The sequence below is a fragment of the Eufriesea mexicana genome, unplaced genomic scaffold (assembly GCF_001483705.2).
Source record: "Eufriesea mexicana isolate 0111107269 unplaced genomic scaffold, ASM148370v2 scaffold3185, whole genome shotgun sequence".
NCBI classification, from domain to species: domain Eukaryota; kingdom Metazoa; phylum Arthropoda; class Insecta; order Hymenoptera; family Apidae; genus Eufriesea; species Eufriesea mexicana.
The window spans coordinates 113,830-132,538 of NW_016911209.1; the positions used below are offsets into that span (position 1 = coordinate 113,830).

At 37.5% G+C, this 18,709-nt stretch overlaps 2 protein-coding genes across 3 annotated transcripts in view; one reads left to right on the forward strand and one right to left on the reverse strand.

The window, feature by feature from the left end:
• LOC108550842 (uncharacterized) overlaps nucleotides 1-3,706 on the forward strand; it is a 102,686-nt gene extending 98,980 nt beyond the window's left edge. For both annotated transcript variants that reach the window (XM_017904736.1, XM_017904737.1), the window contains one exon: nucleotides 3,086-3,706. In XM_017904736.1, coding sequence (XP_017760225.1) covers nucleotides 3,086-3,196 — 111 coding nt within the window. In that variant the 3' untranslated portion in view covers nucleotides 3,197-3,706. The remainder of the gene's footprint in view (nucleotides 1-3,085) is intronic.
• A 10,428-nt stretch (nucleotides 3,707-14,134) lies between these two features.
• The window catches only part of LOC108550840 (fibrillin-1), a gene marked incomplete at its 5' end in the record, with an annotated part of 75,529 nt that continues 70,954 nt past the window's right edge, over nucleotides 14,135-18,709 (reverse strand). The window contains one exon of the mRNA XM_017904735.1: nucleotides 14,135-14,286. Within this exon, the coding sequence (XP_017760224.1) occupies nucleotides 14,135-14,286 (152 nt within the window). The remainder of the gene's footprint in view (nucleotides 14,287-18,709) is intronic.

Consider the following 18,709-nt stretch of genomic DNA (forward strand, 5'->3'; position numbering starts at 1 on the left):
TGTATCAGTTCGAATTGGTTGTGCAAACTGCAGAAGTTTGCCTAGAATTTAAACTGCGCAAAGTTTACACGGAGGACGACCTATGTTCCCATGCAAATATCGTGTAACAATTTTGTTTACAAACTACTTGGTGATGGTAAGCCGTGTTTCACGGCTACGTAGCATCGTACAGAGAATATGATGCTGCCTCATAAATACTGGCTACCCTTTATCTTTTTCCGTGCATTCTAAACCTCTTGCTCTGCTTCAAGCTGGATCCAATTGAATTAAATCCGTAGCTGGAACAAAAGCAAGTGACTGCTCGTGGGGGTTACAAAATGTCGAAAAATTTCGCTTTATGCATTTCAGCGAACGAAATATCGTTATATGAAAATACTCTACGGTATGTTATTGGATATTTAGAATTGCATATTTGAATCGTAGTCGGATAAAATGTTTCCCGGAATTTAAAATTTGTACGATAGTTTAGGGGAGAAAAAAATGATAAAAAATTGGGAAACACATTTATAGGATAATTTAGAAAAAGTATCGAATAACTTTGAATCGTATAATAACTATTTTTATATGAGATCTTTGTACACTTTCCATTTGAAATTAAATTCGATATTTAGGTAGAATAGTGATTAAAATATTGAAAAAAAGCTTATGTCGAATTGTTTCACGCTAGTTCTGTGTTTCATATTCAAACTTACATGTGATGATTGAGTTAATTCGTATTACACGAGTACTGTATGACAGTAAATTTGATTATAAATTATTCTATTTTCTTAATCTTCCTAAAATTCATTGTATGAATAACGAATGTTCATCGTTTCGATTATTCATCAGAAAAATTAAATTTCTGCGCCGCATGTGAATTTAACATACTTCATTTTGCGAAGTAAAATACCAAAATATTATAAAATGTTTTAACACGCGCATAGCTAATGTAATATTAATACAATTTTAATCGTGTAAAAATCGACAATAGCAGTGAAAGCACTTTTCCAACGTCGCTTCTCAGACAGGCTTCATCGAACTCTACGAAATCGCCGATCTAGGAAGTTTAAATCCCCCAAAACTAGGAACTTTAATTGCCTAACAGTTAGTACACTATTACGATACAATTCTAGTGTCGCAGTTACGTCACTGATTTCATCTGGTCAGTGAACTCTTTTAAAGGAAACCTGGTCTGTTTTCTTCTCTCGAACTTTCCCTTTCTAGATACCTTCAGTTTTTCAGTTTCTCAGTTTTTCAGTTTTTCAGTTTCTCAGTTTTTCAGTTTCTCAATTTCTCAGTTTTTCAGTTTTTCAGCTTTCCAGTTTCTCAGTTTTTCAGTCTCGCTACCTTCCTAGATAATTTTCTCACCTTAGTGTAGCCCCGGAAGCGCATATGTGGCGCTTAGGTTAGGTCGAAAGGATTTTCTCTCAATTTTCCTTTTCCGGTACCTTCTCCACTTTTGTCTTTATATATCTCTATCATCGTCTTTCTCGATCCTAATCCTGCTTAAAGTCAGCGATTTTCCGTCCAAGGGTAGCCTTTCATCTCACCACTGCCGAATGCATTACGTTAGTGAATGCGAAATGTCCTTTTCTAAAATCAGGTTTCAAACTCGTACAGATTATCTGAAAATTATTTGAAAATTATCTGAAGAATATTATTTCAAAATTATCCGAAGAATATTAAAAAAGGAAGTTTGTTTAAAGTGTATTCCGCAATAATATCTGCGAAAATTGTATTTCTCATGACATTTTCCTCCTTTAAAACTCTCATTTTTCTGAGTCTATTGTTCTCTTGATGTATCGTCCTGACTCATTGCTCTTGACACGTTGTTATTCTTTCTGGCTTATTGTGTAATGAAAGTCGGACACGAAACTTCGTCCTGAATTCTACAAATCAACGTTGAACTCTCCCAGCATTTGCATAAGCTTCTTCGAATGTTATATTCATACTATGACCAGCTTCTACATTTTCAACGTTGCAACTCACAGGGAAGGTTGCATACTATCCGCACGATTTATCATATCAAACGAGGAGTTCTCTTTTGTCACAATTCTTCTCAATATTCAACATGCCAATTATATCATAACTGAATCCTAATAGCCAAACATCACGCATCGCAATAATCTTCATAAAATGGACATCTCTACGTATGCCAACCTAATACACGTCAAACATCGAAATTCTTTTTAGATATTTCGTAATTACCAAGAAATTCGTGTCCTTTTAGCAAAGTTAATAGTATCCTTAAGATAACGCTACACGTGTTACTGCGGAATTACAGGTTCCAAAAGAGATCACTTTGCCAGGACGAGTAGAAACATATCCAATAATTCATGTAGGATTTAAGAACGAGTGCAAGGGAGCACTTGGACCTACCTGGCTGATGATGTATAATAAACAGCAACCTCGAGTTCAGATCGAATATTCAGGATGATATCTGCAGTGCAGGTGGAAGGACAAGTGATTGAGTGCAAGGATTGTATAAACGGGATATTTATGAGTAATCGAGAAAGAAAGCCTGCGTGTGAAAGAAGAGACTGCTAGGTTTAACTCTTTGGTCTACAACCACGTGTGAGACTCGTGGTCAGTTATTCGAGCCAAAACTGATTATCACGAATCTGGCCCGTAGTACATGGGTTGGGTCAAAACCGACTATCACGGGCCTGGCTCGTGGCACGTCGTTCGGGCCAAATGTAAACACCACGTGTCACGCCCATGGTTCGTTGATGTGCCCCACGTAAGTCATTGCGATTGGTACAACTTAAGACAGACTTGCCGAGCCGTGAAATGGCTCGAAGGCTTGGCAGTTCTGTTTACGTTTTGGGACCAGGGGGTTAAATAAGGGTACAAGGACTGTCTTGAAACAGTCCCTATACGAAATTTTTAGAGTTGAGGTGAGAGTGTTGGTCGGTTGTATCAGTCTAGTCTTTCAGTTTATACTTTACTTCTGGTCTCTCATTTAACTGTAATATATATTTATTACATTTCAGAATAAAATGACATCCCTTAATCTTAATATTTGCCAATCAAACAGTATCCCTACATTCATAAATCGTGCGTACACGCTGTATTCAACATTCGACGAATCTTTTTCTCGTTTCAGAGCCCAGGACGGCGCTTCGACATCGGTGGCCATAAAGTGGAGTACGAGGCAAGTGACGAGGCAGGTTGGTCGAGCAAGTGCGTGTTCACGGTGGTCCTGCGGCAGGAGTGAGTCGCGAATTCGTTGGCGATCAGGTGAGCGCGGGAACACGGAAGGAGAAAGAGAAACGACAGGGAAAACGGGGAATCCAGGTGAAAAGGGGGGCAAAGGTAGCGGACCGGAAGAATAACGATAAGGTAATATAAATGGAAATGCTCTGGACTCGTGCGCGTCGTTCCCTCCGCGTGCGTAATGGATTTCGTTTTATCCGGAAGGTTAAACGCGGATGAGACACGGGTATCTTTCCGTCGATACACACGCGGGTGCGTGTACGCGTGGATGGAAATCTCTTTGTTTCAGTGTTGAAAGGGTCGTTGGAAATCCTCCTCGCGAACAGGATCTGAAAATAATTTAAATTTACGTTTGCAGACTTTTTCCCCCTATTTTCTTCTCCCAGTGGGTTTCGGAAAGAACTATTTCAGCGACCAGCAAGACTGAATTCGTGCTACGATCATTTTTTAACAGATTTCATTTCGTGAGGGATAATCGTGCAGTTACGTCTGCGAACATCATATAAATGCCAGAGCCTGTACTTTCGAATCCCTAGATTGAATTTCTGTTTGATGTTTTTATCGTGGGAGAAAACACAGTCAGATTTTCACTTAGAAGACTGTAAAAATTACGTCTATGTACGATTACTCTGCACAAAGTTATGGCTGTTTAACAATTGAAGTAGTATAAATTTAATTTTGCTCGTTGCTATATGTTTGGAAGGATCTAGATAAATAAAATCATCGTGTTTGTAGCGTCGGGAATAACAGGTAAAAATTGTCATTACTGATAATTTATCGTCATGAGAGGTAATACTGGAAGCAGAAGGATTTAATTTAGAGTTATTTTATTATAGTCGTCATTTGTAAATAATTACAGTAATCTATATTACGGTAACAATTTGTTCGTTGTATTTTGTCATTATACTTGGACACATCTGTCACTGTCTTCGGTGATTTCTGTTTTCTTCAATTACTTAACCTGAGAGGTGCGAGAAAATGCGAGGCTTTCGCGCAATACCGATGAAGGTGAGCTCAAAACTCGCGGATAATGCCGCTGTTACACGGGAGGCTTCGGTAATTATTATACTTAGGCTTCTTAGCTTCCATAGTTTCACAGGTATCTACTTGTTCATGACGCACTGAACCATCTTATTTACTAGATTTTATAACCTCAATTACGTTTAAAAACTCGCCACTTCGAAGCACTTGGAGGATGCAGCGTTACAGGGAAAAATATTATTCCAGTGGGTATAATGTTTTTACTCCTCAACGACCAGTTTCTTCATCCCATAAACGTTTAGGACTGGAGCACTTTAGAAATGAAAGACGATGAAGTCCAAGTCGCCCCATTCGTCAAGATGCAATTACATTTCTATCCACGTCTGCACACCTGTGTGTCGGTAATTATGAAAATGGTGTAATTTAAAAAATATTAGAAAGTCAATTAATTATCTTATCGATTTTCTACTGATTTAGTCTATAGAAAAATCGTATAAACGATTAATCAAAAATTAGAGGTTAGTTGATGCTCAAGCTTTTTGAAATTAGACAATTTTCCAATAGATTCATAAAAATCAATTATAATTTTTATTCCTTTTTATTTTAATTTTTTTATTGTGAAATTTTGATTTCATCAATATTCTTTCCATTAAATTTAGGTCAAATTTACGTCGAGAGATTAGAGCAATAATTCTGTTCTTCCAAATATAATAATCTTTGTGACGTCGTGAGTGATCCTTTTTATTTGAAATATTATTATTGTGAAATTTTGATTTTACCAATATTTTCTCCATCAGAGTTAGGTCGAATTCACGTCGAGAGATTAGAGCAATAATTCTGTTCTTCCAAATATAATAATCTTTGTGACGTCGTTAGTGATCTTTTTCATTTGAAATATTTTTATTGTGAAATTTTGAGTTTACCAATATTTCCTCCATCAGAGTTAGGTCGAATTCACGTCGAGAGATTAGAGCAATAATTCTGTTCTTCCAAATATAATAATCTTTGTGACGTCGTGAGTGATCCTTTTTATTTGAAATATTATTATTGTGGAATTTTGATTTTACCAATATTTTTTCCATCAAATTTAGGTCGAATTCACGTCGAGAGATTAGATCAATAATTTTGTTCTTCCAAGTATAATAATCTCTTACGACGTCGTTTCAATTCGCAAAATGAAGACGCAATGGAAGACATCCCAATAAACTTATTTCAAATTAAAAGCGACTTCATAATTGCCGGTTCGTTTATAACATCTTGTTACTCAATCTGTATTTAAAGGAGATAATTCCGCAGGATGAAGTGCGGCGTGCCTCGTTTTTGTAATTACCGCCACACATACGCGCGTAGCGTGTGCTCGAGGTATAATATCGGAGCAAGGTGTCTCGTCGATCTTCCCGCGGTTGACTTTTCGCGGCTCCCAACGATCCACAGGTTTCCCCATCGCACTCTCGCCTTTTCCTTCTCGCGTTTCTTTCGCGTTCCGCTCTGCCGTGGCTCGCACACGGCGTAACCTTGCAGCGAACCGTCTAGGATCTAGATTCTAGATCAACCCAGTCTCACCCGGGGCTCTCGATTCGTTTGTTATCACTCGCACGATCGACGCTTCGCCCAGGAGACCTGTAAATTTCTCGAAATTTCGGGAAATTTCGGGAAATTTCGGGAAATTTCGAGAAAATACGTCTCCCACAGTTGCTACCCGATTCGAACGAAAATCACGAGTGGTCGTTGCGTGACAGGCCAAGGACAAAAGGGAGGAATAGAGTGGAACGGAGGGCGATTTATCCGCGATCCGTAGATTTGTAGACAGCACGGAGTGGAGATCTAGCGGGGATTCTATGCAAATCTGGAATGGAACACGCGTTGTCGTTGGTCGAACGAGTTCCGTGGATTACCAGACACGGTCGCAACACGCATCGCAGCGAACGATTTCGCGTTCGCTTCTTTTCACAGCGATCGCGAATTTATCGGACGAAACGAGGTTCGATTCGCGCGGAACGAACTCGGGTTCGCTACTTACCCTCCCTGCTGCTCGGCTGTTAATCGATTAAAATTTTGCCCGGACGAGTAACGTCTATGCTGGTTAAGCGAAAACAGTCGCGATTCATTTTCAAATCGCACCCGTCGTGCGTTTTCGCGCGGCTTGCAGCTGACAGCCGGAACAGGGGTAGTTTTAATCCCGCCCGCTAGATGGCGAGAGTGAGTTAGCGCACGCCGGGCCGGCGATCGGAAACGAAACGGATTTATGGAAATTACAAAGTCCGCGTTGCGTCAAAGCCCGTCGATTCGGGAGTGCACGAATTATGTGTTCCAGCGGACCGAGAGAACCGCGATTAACGGGCGAAACGAACGTCTTTTAATCAGTTACCAGTGACGTTTACCTTTCGACCGGAATATTTTTCAACGTCGCATTTTGCAGCTCGTTTGGAAGATGCACGCTTCCAGTCTTCTGTGAACTACATTTTTGCCTTTCCACTGCAGCTTTTTGGTACGTTCGTTTTTGTGCCGCGAATTTCAGTCGTATTCGAATACCTCGTTTGATTCGACGATAAGTCAGAAAATGATTCCCCTCCCATCGTTCGCTTTCAACGCGATCCTTTTATATCTCGCTGATTATATTTACGCGTCATTTGCGATTCGCCATTCTTCAGAGGATATGTTCATATTTCGCGCGCGAATTTTTATCTTTTATCGTTCAACCTTCTTTCCATCTAGAGTACGGTGAAATCACTTTTCGAAAAATCATTTCAATGATCGCGAACACGCTTCCCGGTTTTTTAAAAATCGCTTTAATTATTAATCTGTAAATATATAAGTTCAGTTTTCGCGAACTTGCACGTTGCGTTAAGCGCTTAAACGCGATTGTATGGTGAATGTAATTACGGTGCGATCTTTTGGTAGCTTTTTCGGACACGATCCATCATGGTAGTTCACTTTTAGTCGCAAAGTCGTCGAATGGATTCATATTTGCATTCCTATTTATTTGCACGTCTTTTTTTCGATACGTTACCCGTGGCACGTGCAGTGCCACTTCGTCATACGTTACTACGTAAATTACATGTTATATATTTTCTTAAAGATTAATACTATATTTTGAATAGTTATTAACTGTTGAAAGAACGATTTAATCCTGTAGTACGTCGTAATTAATGATGATCAACAAACTGATACAGCTGTGTGTTATACTATAGAAAATGCATCTGTGCATAAATAATATCTTTTTTATATGTTATAAAATAATCATCGTTTCCAATATTGTTTCCAACGCATTTTGCAATGATACGTATTTTTTTCTACTATTCAGTCAGGACATGCGTTAAGAAAAATAAAAAGGAACACGAAATAGGTAGCGCTACGTTGTTGACATCGTAATCATTAATCTTGAAATAGTAATCCGATTTTTATCCGTACGATACCGCCGATCGATAAGCACAGCAACGATCAAAATGTTACACTATAGTTCGTTCTAAACTATACCGCTATTTATTGCGTTAGTCGAATTATTTATTCTTCTACTATTCGATTATTCCCGATACATAATGGTGACTATTGTATAAAGTATATCAAAGCTATTAAATGGAATATTTGTTGAAATCCAATCTTCGTGTTTCCGTTTCATTTTTATAACGCGTAGTCGAGAGGATTTGTATAAGAAATAGGAATTTCCGTTAATTATAAAGCTCCACGAGGAATAAGGTAATATAAGTGCTTTTACAGCGGCTAATTTATTACTAAAATTTGACTTCGTGAAATTCATTCACACTTCGTCGAGATCGTCTAACGTTTACGGTTAAGGATTCATTAAAAATTATATATGTATAAATATGTACACGTACAGTTTTCTGCAACGTTTCAATTTATGTGTGTAAGGAAGTTTCGAAACTGCAGAATCTTACCAGGTATACATGTACTTTCTTTCCTTTTCAACTAACCTAAGATAGTTTATCATCACGAAACTACCCTCACCTTTGATCTTCAGCGTGTCTTCGTAAAAGGGAGCACTCGAACCCCTGTAATCGCCAAAGAAATTGTAGAGGGCACGATCAAACAATACGTACACGAGTGTGAGTGTTTTCCGAGCACACTCGAAGGGGCATTCTAACCTAGAAAATCTAAAAATTCGATTTCTCCAGTATTCTTGCAACTTCAGATTGCGTGACTGTAGACTCGATAGTAACTCGAACTAATTTAATTCACAATCAAGAAACTCGTTCAATTTCCAAGCTTTTTCGATGTTAAAGTCTTCTTACAAGAACATTTAACATACGTAAGACATAACCTCAAACTATTGCTTCTTCAAATATATAACTATAATAATATTGCAAAATTTAATCTAATAAAATACCGTCACTTGTATTTAATACGATATTAATCACGATTCTTTCGAGTATTTTGTCTAATCATTTATGACACGAGGAGAAACGTAAACGTAAAGTGGTATTCGTTTTCCATCTAGTAACCGTTTTTCTAGGGGAAAAAGTTACTTGGAAGATCGTCGTATAGATAAGAGTGCCCCTTTCGAGTTCTCACGTTTCAGCTTTCGAGATTCGTGCATCGAAACAATTTCCAGGTTTCCAGGAAACCACGTTGCGAAATGGTCGCTGAAAATCGACGATTGCTATCGATTCTCCGTACCTTTGTACCCTCTCGAGGTAGGTGAAAGGCGCGACTGAACTGTCGGCTAGTTAATAACGCGAGGAATTAAAGGGCCAGGTTTCCTTCGAGTGTAACGTGCAATTTGTACGCGACGAAGAGCGTTTCCGGTCTGGTGCGATATTCACGCGCTGGTGTTCGCGCGCGAAATACGAATTCCGATTGATAGAAGGCGAAATGTCAATGACGGTAAACACCGCGAGAACGTGCGAGGGAACAGACTATTTGGTAGTCGGTTAAAGAGACTTCAGCATGGAGAGATTTCATATGGAGAACGTAAGCGATTTTTGCGAGAGTAGAAAGTCAGATTTGGAACAAGGTGATGAATTCTTAATTTGGAATATCGTGGAATTTTAAGGGACTTGCCTCAATCCATAGAAAATTGGTTCACCATTTTTTCGAATAAGCTATATCAAATTTAACTTCTTTTTCTTTTTTCTCATCATCGAGGAAGTTCGATATCTCGGATACAAATAAACGTAGAAAATTTCGTCGAGTAAGGAGGTGCATGGAAATTCATTATCTACGAAGCATAATCCTCGTGTCGTACTTTAAGCTTTTGGCAAGTGAAATGTAGGTTCTAGAAATTTAATTAAAAATTAGATCGATCGAAAGAGTATGTAAATTCGTAACGTAGTAATTGCCTCGCCGTTCTCAAAGTTTCTCTGAATATTAAGGGAAATTAAAAATTGAAATGTAAATTACACGTTAAGGCGTATCTTACGATATTCGAAAAATCAAGGAACGTGTGTATTAGGAATTACAAAAATGATGAATACATGTAAGCTAAGTTCTCGAAAATTTCTCACTTAGCATGCAAATTTTAATTCGAATCTTTCCACGAAGTATAGAATACTCGACGTTTCGATTATATGCTATCACGATGTTTCACTTTAAGGGTTAGATCACCAGGTTGAACCTCGATCGAAGCATGGAACGAGGACTAATAATCGAGATTACCGATTAAATCACTTTAACTAATTAATAAGCATAGGGACAATATATGGTAAACGTAATTAGAGGTCATCAAAAGTTTGTGATACCTTCAATTATATCGATAAGCGTTGTCTGCGTTCGAAACCGTAATTTTTAGAACGAAATAAAGAAAACGAGCCAAGTGAACCAGTCGAAAAATCATTTTCTTTTGCTTCCATCACAAATGTTCGTCGATGATCACGGAGCCCAATGAAAAATCCGCGACAATTGCTTCTTGATAATTCAATTTTATTATCAATATCACCGATGTACTTAGGAAAAAAGAAAAATAGACAACTCGTCTAAAAAAATTTGTTTTTTCAAAAACGAATAATAGAAAGGGAAACAAATTAATAACAGATAATAGAAAATAGAAAATTAGTGGTACCATCTCGAAAAACAGTTAGATTTAATATTTTAATACACCTGGTATTCTATCATATATTTAATGATTCATATTAATTCAATTCTACAAAATTCAGCGTACAATAGGGACACAGATGGTAGATTAAACGCACGTACCATTTTGGAGAAATAAAATTACGATATTTTTCAAACTCATCATTCTTGATCAAACATTTCCAACGAAAAAGCAATGAAATTAATATTCAAGTGTCTAAACGTATGATCTTCTGACTCGTACCAAGCGTGTCTTCAATTATTTCGTAGCTATAGTTCCAGCCAGGTGCACGAGACACACGGTGATATTTCATCCAAACAAATCATCCAAAGTTAATCGAGAACAGTGACCAAAATGGCGAGGCATTTTCCAAAACACTCTAAATATTTCACCGCTGGATTTTCATGTGTCAGCGTCAAGAGCAAGCGACTCTTGGCAGAAGCTTTCGCGTTCGCGTGAACGAAACTCGCGTATATTAATGCCCAGCTTATACATGGCTGGGTGTAGTTTCAGACGATGCTTCTGTCATCGCCAGATACCCGCTTCCCCGAATAACATTGTCGCGAAGGTAGTGAAAATACTTAACAAGCGCGCTGCTAGACAATAGGCTATTAAGGACGAAAAGCAGCACATAGTGGCTAGAGTGTGTATACCAAGAGAGATGGTTAATATCGGTGCAACGTTGGCCTCGACTATTCTTAGCTGCCACGATTTCACGTTTGTTTTCACGCCTTCTTCTTCTTACATTCCTTCGTTTCTATTCCGTTCATTGTCTACTTTCGTTGAAACGATATTTTCATTTCACTGGGAATCGAGGTGAGCTGAAGTCACTTCTTATTCCACTTCTTCGACGATACCACAAGTATTTCCTTTGTGGAATTATGTATCTATAAGTGGGGGTAGGTAATTCAGGGACACCTATTTTATCTGCCTAAAATGAGAAGGTTGAAAAATTTAGGTAACCTTTTTCTAAAAATAATGATAATTTTTATTAATTTTTAGTTTAAATTCACGAATTTATTTGATATTAAAAATATTGATGTTAGAGTAATTTCGATTCCTTGTATATTCTATATAATTATCACGTTATGAGGATATTGTACCCACCAGTGATTGTTTAGTATATGAAAGGAAGCTTTCAGACGTACCTAGTCTGCAATAAAGAAATCTCAATTAAATCCTTGTATAATTGAAAAATAAGCTTCGATTGCAGTCCAATTCCATTGGTAAAGAGATCTTCGACTACCTTTCCGCGATAAGTATTTCAATTACGTCTCACACCCCGCATAAATATCTCGTTGCCTCAGCAATGACGCGATCACTGTGTTTCTTGGATGACGCTACTTCTGTGGTGCAATCCCTTTCTACTCTTCGCAGAAGGCGGCGTGTATGGCTGATGGAATAATTGGCTATCATTAGCCCAGGGATATTGACTGCATTAGACCGTGTCTATTGTCGTGCTACACGCCCATTAAACGCGTGGCTCGGTGAATTTGCGAGAAATAAGGATACCCTGGGTAACGTGTAATTTCTTCGACGCGCGTTCCACGATAACCAGAAGAAATTCTCCACACAGGGGTTTCCGTTCGATCGTTGATTGGCTAAAATGAAATATCTCTCAGCGTTGCTGCCAAGCTTTGAACCAGCTACGCTCTTGCAATTTTGTTTCGACGATTAAATTTTGGAGACCGCTTTTTGGATCTATCGATTGGTTCAATTTTTCGAATACTTTGAAAATACTTTTATTTTCTGAGACGTTTAAATGATAGAACCGATCGTTTGGTACACGCTGGTATTTTTAATGACATTTCTCCGCTTTATTTTTAATTTCACGGAATATCTCGTGAATCGTGACTCTAATCTCAGAGATTGCTAGGATGTATAAAATTGGTGGAAAACTGGATTCTTTTTCCGAGATGTAATCTCTCGCGAGATATCTTTACTACCATACTAACTACCTACGGATTTTATCTGAACAGAAATGGAATTCGTAAAAAATTTCTGGCCACGCAGTTTTTATAATTAGGTTTCCTCTATACATTTCAAAAATTTATTTCTATTTATTTCTTTGTATAGCTTATACTCCCATTGTGCATTTTGTATACGAAGGTTACCGCCAACGAAGTACCGAATTTAAATAACTCAGAGTCAGAAGCATCGTCGAAATTTAAAAAACGAAAAATCACAAGATATTTTTCGATCAAAAAATTCGCCATAGATCGCAAGATGTTCTTTAATAAAAATAATCGACAGTCTACGAGACAGATTAAATTTTCGTACACAAAAATGGGCAAAGTTGCAAATCGCGTTTCAATCGCAAACCTATCACAGTGGCATGACATTTTGCAACAAAAAAATGGACGAATTCCGCGAAAAGTTTTGAATGGCGAAAGTCGACAAAATTGCAAAACATTTTTCCATCGGAAAATCGACAAAGGTGTGAAACACTAAAAATGTCCTTCCCTTAAAAAAGGTAGAAAAAACGCATATTACCACTCTGCAGCGAAATCAATAAATCATCGAGAAGCACTGCACCAAATGCTACACTCCATAGCAATCGAACCTGCGGTTCACGCTTTTTGTCTCGTTCCAAACGAGAGTACGATCGCTCCGTGATCGACGACGTCGATGGAACGGAAGTTGCCAACAGTAAGGGAAAACTAGATCGCGTTACGTTTAAGGATTGTAATTGAAAAAAAAGGAAAGATTAAAAAAAGGAAAAAAAAAAAAAAATAACAGGAAAACGATTTAGTGTAAGCGAAATTTCGTTTATTATTTATTGATACCCCCTCCACGCCACTCGCATATCATTGTTAAAGAATAACGTTCGATTACCATCGTAACGACATTACAATAAAATAAATGTATAAAATTTATGTATCGAATACATGTATGTATATATATGTATATTACAAAGAACAAGATAAAAAAAGAACATAGTAAAAGAAACACCCGAATTCCTCATCTGAGCTCTCTCTCTCTCTCTCTTTCTCTCTCTCTCTCACTCTCTCTCTCTCTTTCTCTCCTAATTTCGAGAACTTATCATTATTACGTATAAATTGAAAAAGGCAGTGTCGTATAGCGATATTTGCTTGAACGTAATTACGTACTTGTAGTGAGTCTACGAATGTACAGTCGAGTGAAATATATTTCAATTTTTCGCACGGTGTGCCGAGTTTCGTGATCTTTGAAGGCCAATCCCCGAGTTCCCGAGAGGATCGAGGAAATAATCGAGTAAAATAATTACGTCATTGAGAAAGAAAAAGCGAATAGTCTATCGATAATAGAACGATACCAAATCGTTGTTGGAATTCTAATTAATCATAATCATTGAAAATTTGCATGCAATATCCGAGATATAAATTTCACGAACCGTTTAATTCCGTTGTAATACTGATTTTCAAATTACAAAAAAAAAGGATACCCAATTATATAGGGCACGAGTGTCGATTAAGAATTCAAAGTATTAAACTATCTCCCATAACTCAGACACAAAAAGAAGAGGAAAAAAGAAAAAAATCGAAGAATTAAGGTATCATGATTGATCAGCGATATACAGTGTCTCAGAGACGAATGTCAATTTGAAACACGCGCCAATAAACGCCAAAAGGGTTAAATGCCAAAGATCACCGATCGCTCGACGCGAGGATCGTTCGGTAAAAGCAGAAAAGGAGGAAATAATCATATTGATCACGGATTCGTTGGATCGAATCGATCGGTCGTGGGCCGCGCGAAATCGACGGATTTTAATTAGGCTTAATTAAAGCGAGGAACGAACTGCTAGCGCCTCCTTTACTTTCCCCCTCCGCTTCTTCGGCGAGAGGAACCCTTGACATAATTTATGCGCGAGCCGCAGACCGGCCTTTCTTCAACAGTTAAATTACTTTCGGTTATTGCGGCTCTTGTTGGAGAACAACCGGGGCCGATCCTTTACGTGCAGCATTTGCGCCGCGGCAATATTCTCGTCTCGACACGGCCCCTGCCGTAATGAGACGTCGGAGAAGCTACGTGGTCGGTCCTCGAAGAGCGGCGCTGCTGCTGCTCGCGCAGCTGCTGGAGCTGGTACTGTCTCGTGTGCTGATCTGCGAACAGAATCGTCTCGATTAGTCTATAGTCTGGCTCGACGTTGGCCGCGTCAAGGTCGCTGCGCTCGGCGCTTCCCCCACTCCGTTATTGCGACAGAAAGTTGATTGGAGAGGGGCATGCAGGCAGTGTACGAGGTACAGCGAGCTGTGTACTATCGTATATACAGAAATGATTGCTATTTATCGTTTGGAATCTTTATCAAATGGATTTCCATTTTTATTCGAAGAAATTTCAATGAAAAATCGTTACTGGAAATGGACGAACTTATGAAATATTAGGTAACGACTAGGAATAACAATGTTTCGATGAACTTCAAGCTGATATTGTTACCTTAAATACGACGAGTGTGCATGCAAATTGGATTCATTGAAGATGCTCAAGGAGAGTAAGGAATCGTTTAAATAATTGATTATATTGGTTTTAATAATTGATAACCCTTCCGAGCTGGGCTCGACCTTGGTCTTAATCGCGAGGATAACCTCAACCATGAGTGTAAGTTGGATATTTGAATTAAAAGGACTCATATATAGGCACTACTCTAGGTCAATAAATCTGGTCGGTCAAGGACACTATTACACCACTGCTTTTAGGGGATCACGAGTTCCACTGAGATTTGCATGTGTAATCACGCTTCTGAAATTCTGGCTCACTTGCCACTGTGACGTGATCTTTCTTTGCGCAGAGATATACTCTTCTCGTACCTTTTCTCTCAAAACAGAATACGATTTTCTTATAACCTTAAATATCTGTATGGCATGAAATTTCGAGCACGCATGCTGTTAGCATAAGCCACCATACACCATTCGCAGCTGACGTGGTAGATGAATATTAAGAGAAAATTCCAAGAAAAATTCCAGACAATTATGAAACCCTAAATTTTCCATCGAACAAGTCATGCTTAATTCATATACTCACTGACCAAGTAGTCAGTAGTCAAGTGAGTAGTAATCAAATGCAAATTCTTAAGGCATCAAATATGCAATTACACCTGTCAACACTCTTTTGAAATATAAAACACGAGATCCAATCTTTCAATTAAATATTTAGGTATCTTTGATACGTACAATTAATTTAAAACGATAATTCATTGTCGTAACTTATCATCGATCGTTACTTTAATATTTCACATCGCTTATTTTTTAATTTTATTAACATTATTGTTCCTCAAATACAAGTACTTAGGGTACCTGTAAAAATCCGTGCTAGAAATTGTTGGTCAAATTTCAGCTGATCATTCGTAGGCAGACTATTAGCAAACCGATTGATCCACAAACGAGCGACGTGATAAACAGCTCATTGATAGTCATCGTGACAAAGAGCGATCTTAACGATCAATTGGTACACTAGGAAGTGGATATTGCCTCGTCAAGCTTTATCGACAGTTTCTAGTGTTCGGTTAACTATAGCCTCTCGTATGCGTGACGAGTGAACGTTGCTGGCCACGCGATTGCGAATAAGTAGAACGGAATGCCGTGTCTATCATCGCGGACTAAGCTACTGGAACACTTTCCCAGATGATCTAATACGCCTCGTGCGAGAGGACTGAATCATCGTGTAACAATGACGCGACCGAATCGATCTTGGAACGCAAATGAGTGTCAATGTTGAATAAATTCTTGGAGCTCGTTACAGGTTCCTGAGAACTCGTTTCTTCGTAAACGAGCCATCAAATTTTCTATGTAGGTCTTTAAGAAATTATTTGGATGCTTGAGAGACAATCTAAATGAATTTAATGGAAATGAAAGATTACAAAAGATTAAGGAACACATGGTCCTTCCTTGTTTCACGTGATTGTCTACTCTTCCAGACTTCGATTTTGGGAAAGAATTTGCAGTTTTAATAGAACAGTATGGTTATGAAGCATTTAGAAGTTTGCACAAGTTGGCTCTGGAATATCGAAATTACAATATTCATCTCACCCTTATTCCAAGAAATGGTTATAAGTACACCCAAAAGTGGAAGCAAGTTTCCAAGAAAGTTCCAAGAAAATTAATATTACTTCAAAGTTCGACGATCATTCTTTTCATTTTCATCTGAGTAATTACTTCAACCGAAATCAAAGCTAATTTGCTTCATCGTCGAAAGCATTTTTCCTCCTAAAATCTGCCATGGTATTCGGTGTTAATTTATCATTTCATTTCTACGAAGACAAAGTAAGATATTAATATTAATTTTAATTATTCTCAACAATTATTCCTTTTTAGAATTTAGATTCAACATTAGTAAAAATTGTCAAACAAATTAATTGCCGTTTTAAACAACAATTACCATCAATTATCAATAATTTTTCCATCTTTACCTCTGGATAGATCGTTCAAATAATCGCTGTTAAATAATTTACAGGAATCGAACGACAATTTATTAAGATTCCTGTTACGAATATCAATAGAATGGCTCCTCGTTCGTCAAAAAATCGATTTCGGGTTTTTGGACGAGTCGTCGAAAAGGAAGAAACGCCGAAAATAGGCGACATGGATGGACGTTTCACTGTTCGATGACTCGCTTTTTTCTGATCGTAAATCATTAAATGTCGATCGATATCCGATTAACCATTGGCGTTCGTAATTCAAACAGATACCTAAATCCTTCTTCAACTGATTTATCCTCGCTAGATATGGCCACAAATGTTTCGCTTTCCCTCATTCTGCCTCCACCTTTCATTTTCTCTTCTTTCCCGCTCTGAAATATGAGTTCTTGTATTTACGAATCTGGCAAAATAAAATGAAATCTCGAAAGAAACTGTGATTTCACTTTCAGCTAGCTACAGCCACGAATTGTAAGAGTAATGTGCTGTAAGAGTTTCCCAAAAGATTTCTACGCTTTCCTGGTGCTTCTACATTGTTTTAATAATTCGTGATAATTTAGAAGATTTTCTGCTGCACTGATTGTTAGAGATGCTGGTAGCAGATTCCAATTTTGTTATCGAGAACGAGATCAGAAACAGCTATAAACGTGTAAGGTATTAACTTCCTCTTGCTGTTATGGCATTTGGTACAACGCATCGTTGTAAATTAGTTTGTTTGAAGTGCTGCACGAAATTTCTGAAAATAGGAAAAGAGAAAAGTATTCGTTCAATTTCTTATCTTGGCTTCAAATTCTTTTATTTTTTATTGTTATTCCCTATTTTTCAAATTTTTGAATTTATTATATCATCTTTTGATTCAATATCCTTCGACATTAAGTCTAGACGAATGGAATTCAGGTACACGTTAAGACTTAAAAGATTTGGAACTCTTCTATTCCGTGGCTATTGAATTCTTAAAATATCCTGGAAATTGCTATACTTTGGAGGCAGGATAGTAGACAGATTTTGCAAATCACATACAGGGATAAAAAAGAAGTGGAAGAAAGTAGCTATTATTATTTATTTACTACGAGACATACTAATTTCCCTATTTTTAACCTAAGAATATCGTGGTCAATTGCAAGTAATTGTCATTTTTATTTCTTAGTAAAAATCAAAATTACGTGGCATTTTTCCCATGGTCAATGCTCATGTAATATTCTCAAAAATGCACAGTTAATAATCCCATTTATACAAATATATTCATGAACCTAACCTCTAATGTCAGTGTCCAAGACTAACACAAGGGCTTGTTAGGTTAGCTTACTGATGAGTCCACTAACAGGACCCCATAATTTCCCTTTCCTCGCATACGTCCCTTCGATTACAAAGCCAAGTTGGTGGTAGTGCCCTTGTAATTCTGCTTGTTATAGCCAATTTGAAATTTTAATATAAGCAAAATGTGTCTTATACCTCGAAAAGCTTTTACGTTTAGGTTTACAGTATTTTTTAAATCGTCAAAGACAGATTATAGTATAATAAAAGTTTGACTACCTATACTTCAGGAACCCCCTTCGAATATGGGGGTATATAAGGGAATTATGATAAAAATAATTATTTTTGTCATTATTCATAATTATATCATAATAAATATAATAATGCATATTATATATATTATGATATAAATAATTTGTTACATCTGAAATTAATATGAAAATTTGTCTGCCAAATTAATTGTTGAGAACGCGAACACGCATTCCATACGATTGATTATTGAAAAATTGTAATTTCATTCTGGGAATAAAAATGTAATTTCCACATGGCAAATAAGAACACTTTGCAGTGCAATTTAATTGCTTTTCCGAGTGGTGGAAAATTAATCAGAATGGCGTATTGTGCATCGTTATGGCATATTCGCGCTATAAATTCAATTTCACCTGCTACACCGTTGTTAGAATTATTTACTATACAGAATTTTAAATAGTCGATAAAACGTTGTTTAAGCTCTCTCATGAACACGTGTTAGCGATTCATTTCGCGGGAACGTTTACAATTAACGACATTACGCAACGCGCAACGAATACCTATATCTCTGGAAAGTAAATCGCCGAGCATCAAGCAAAATACTTCGTTAA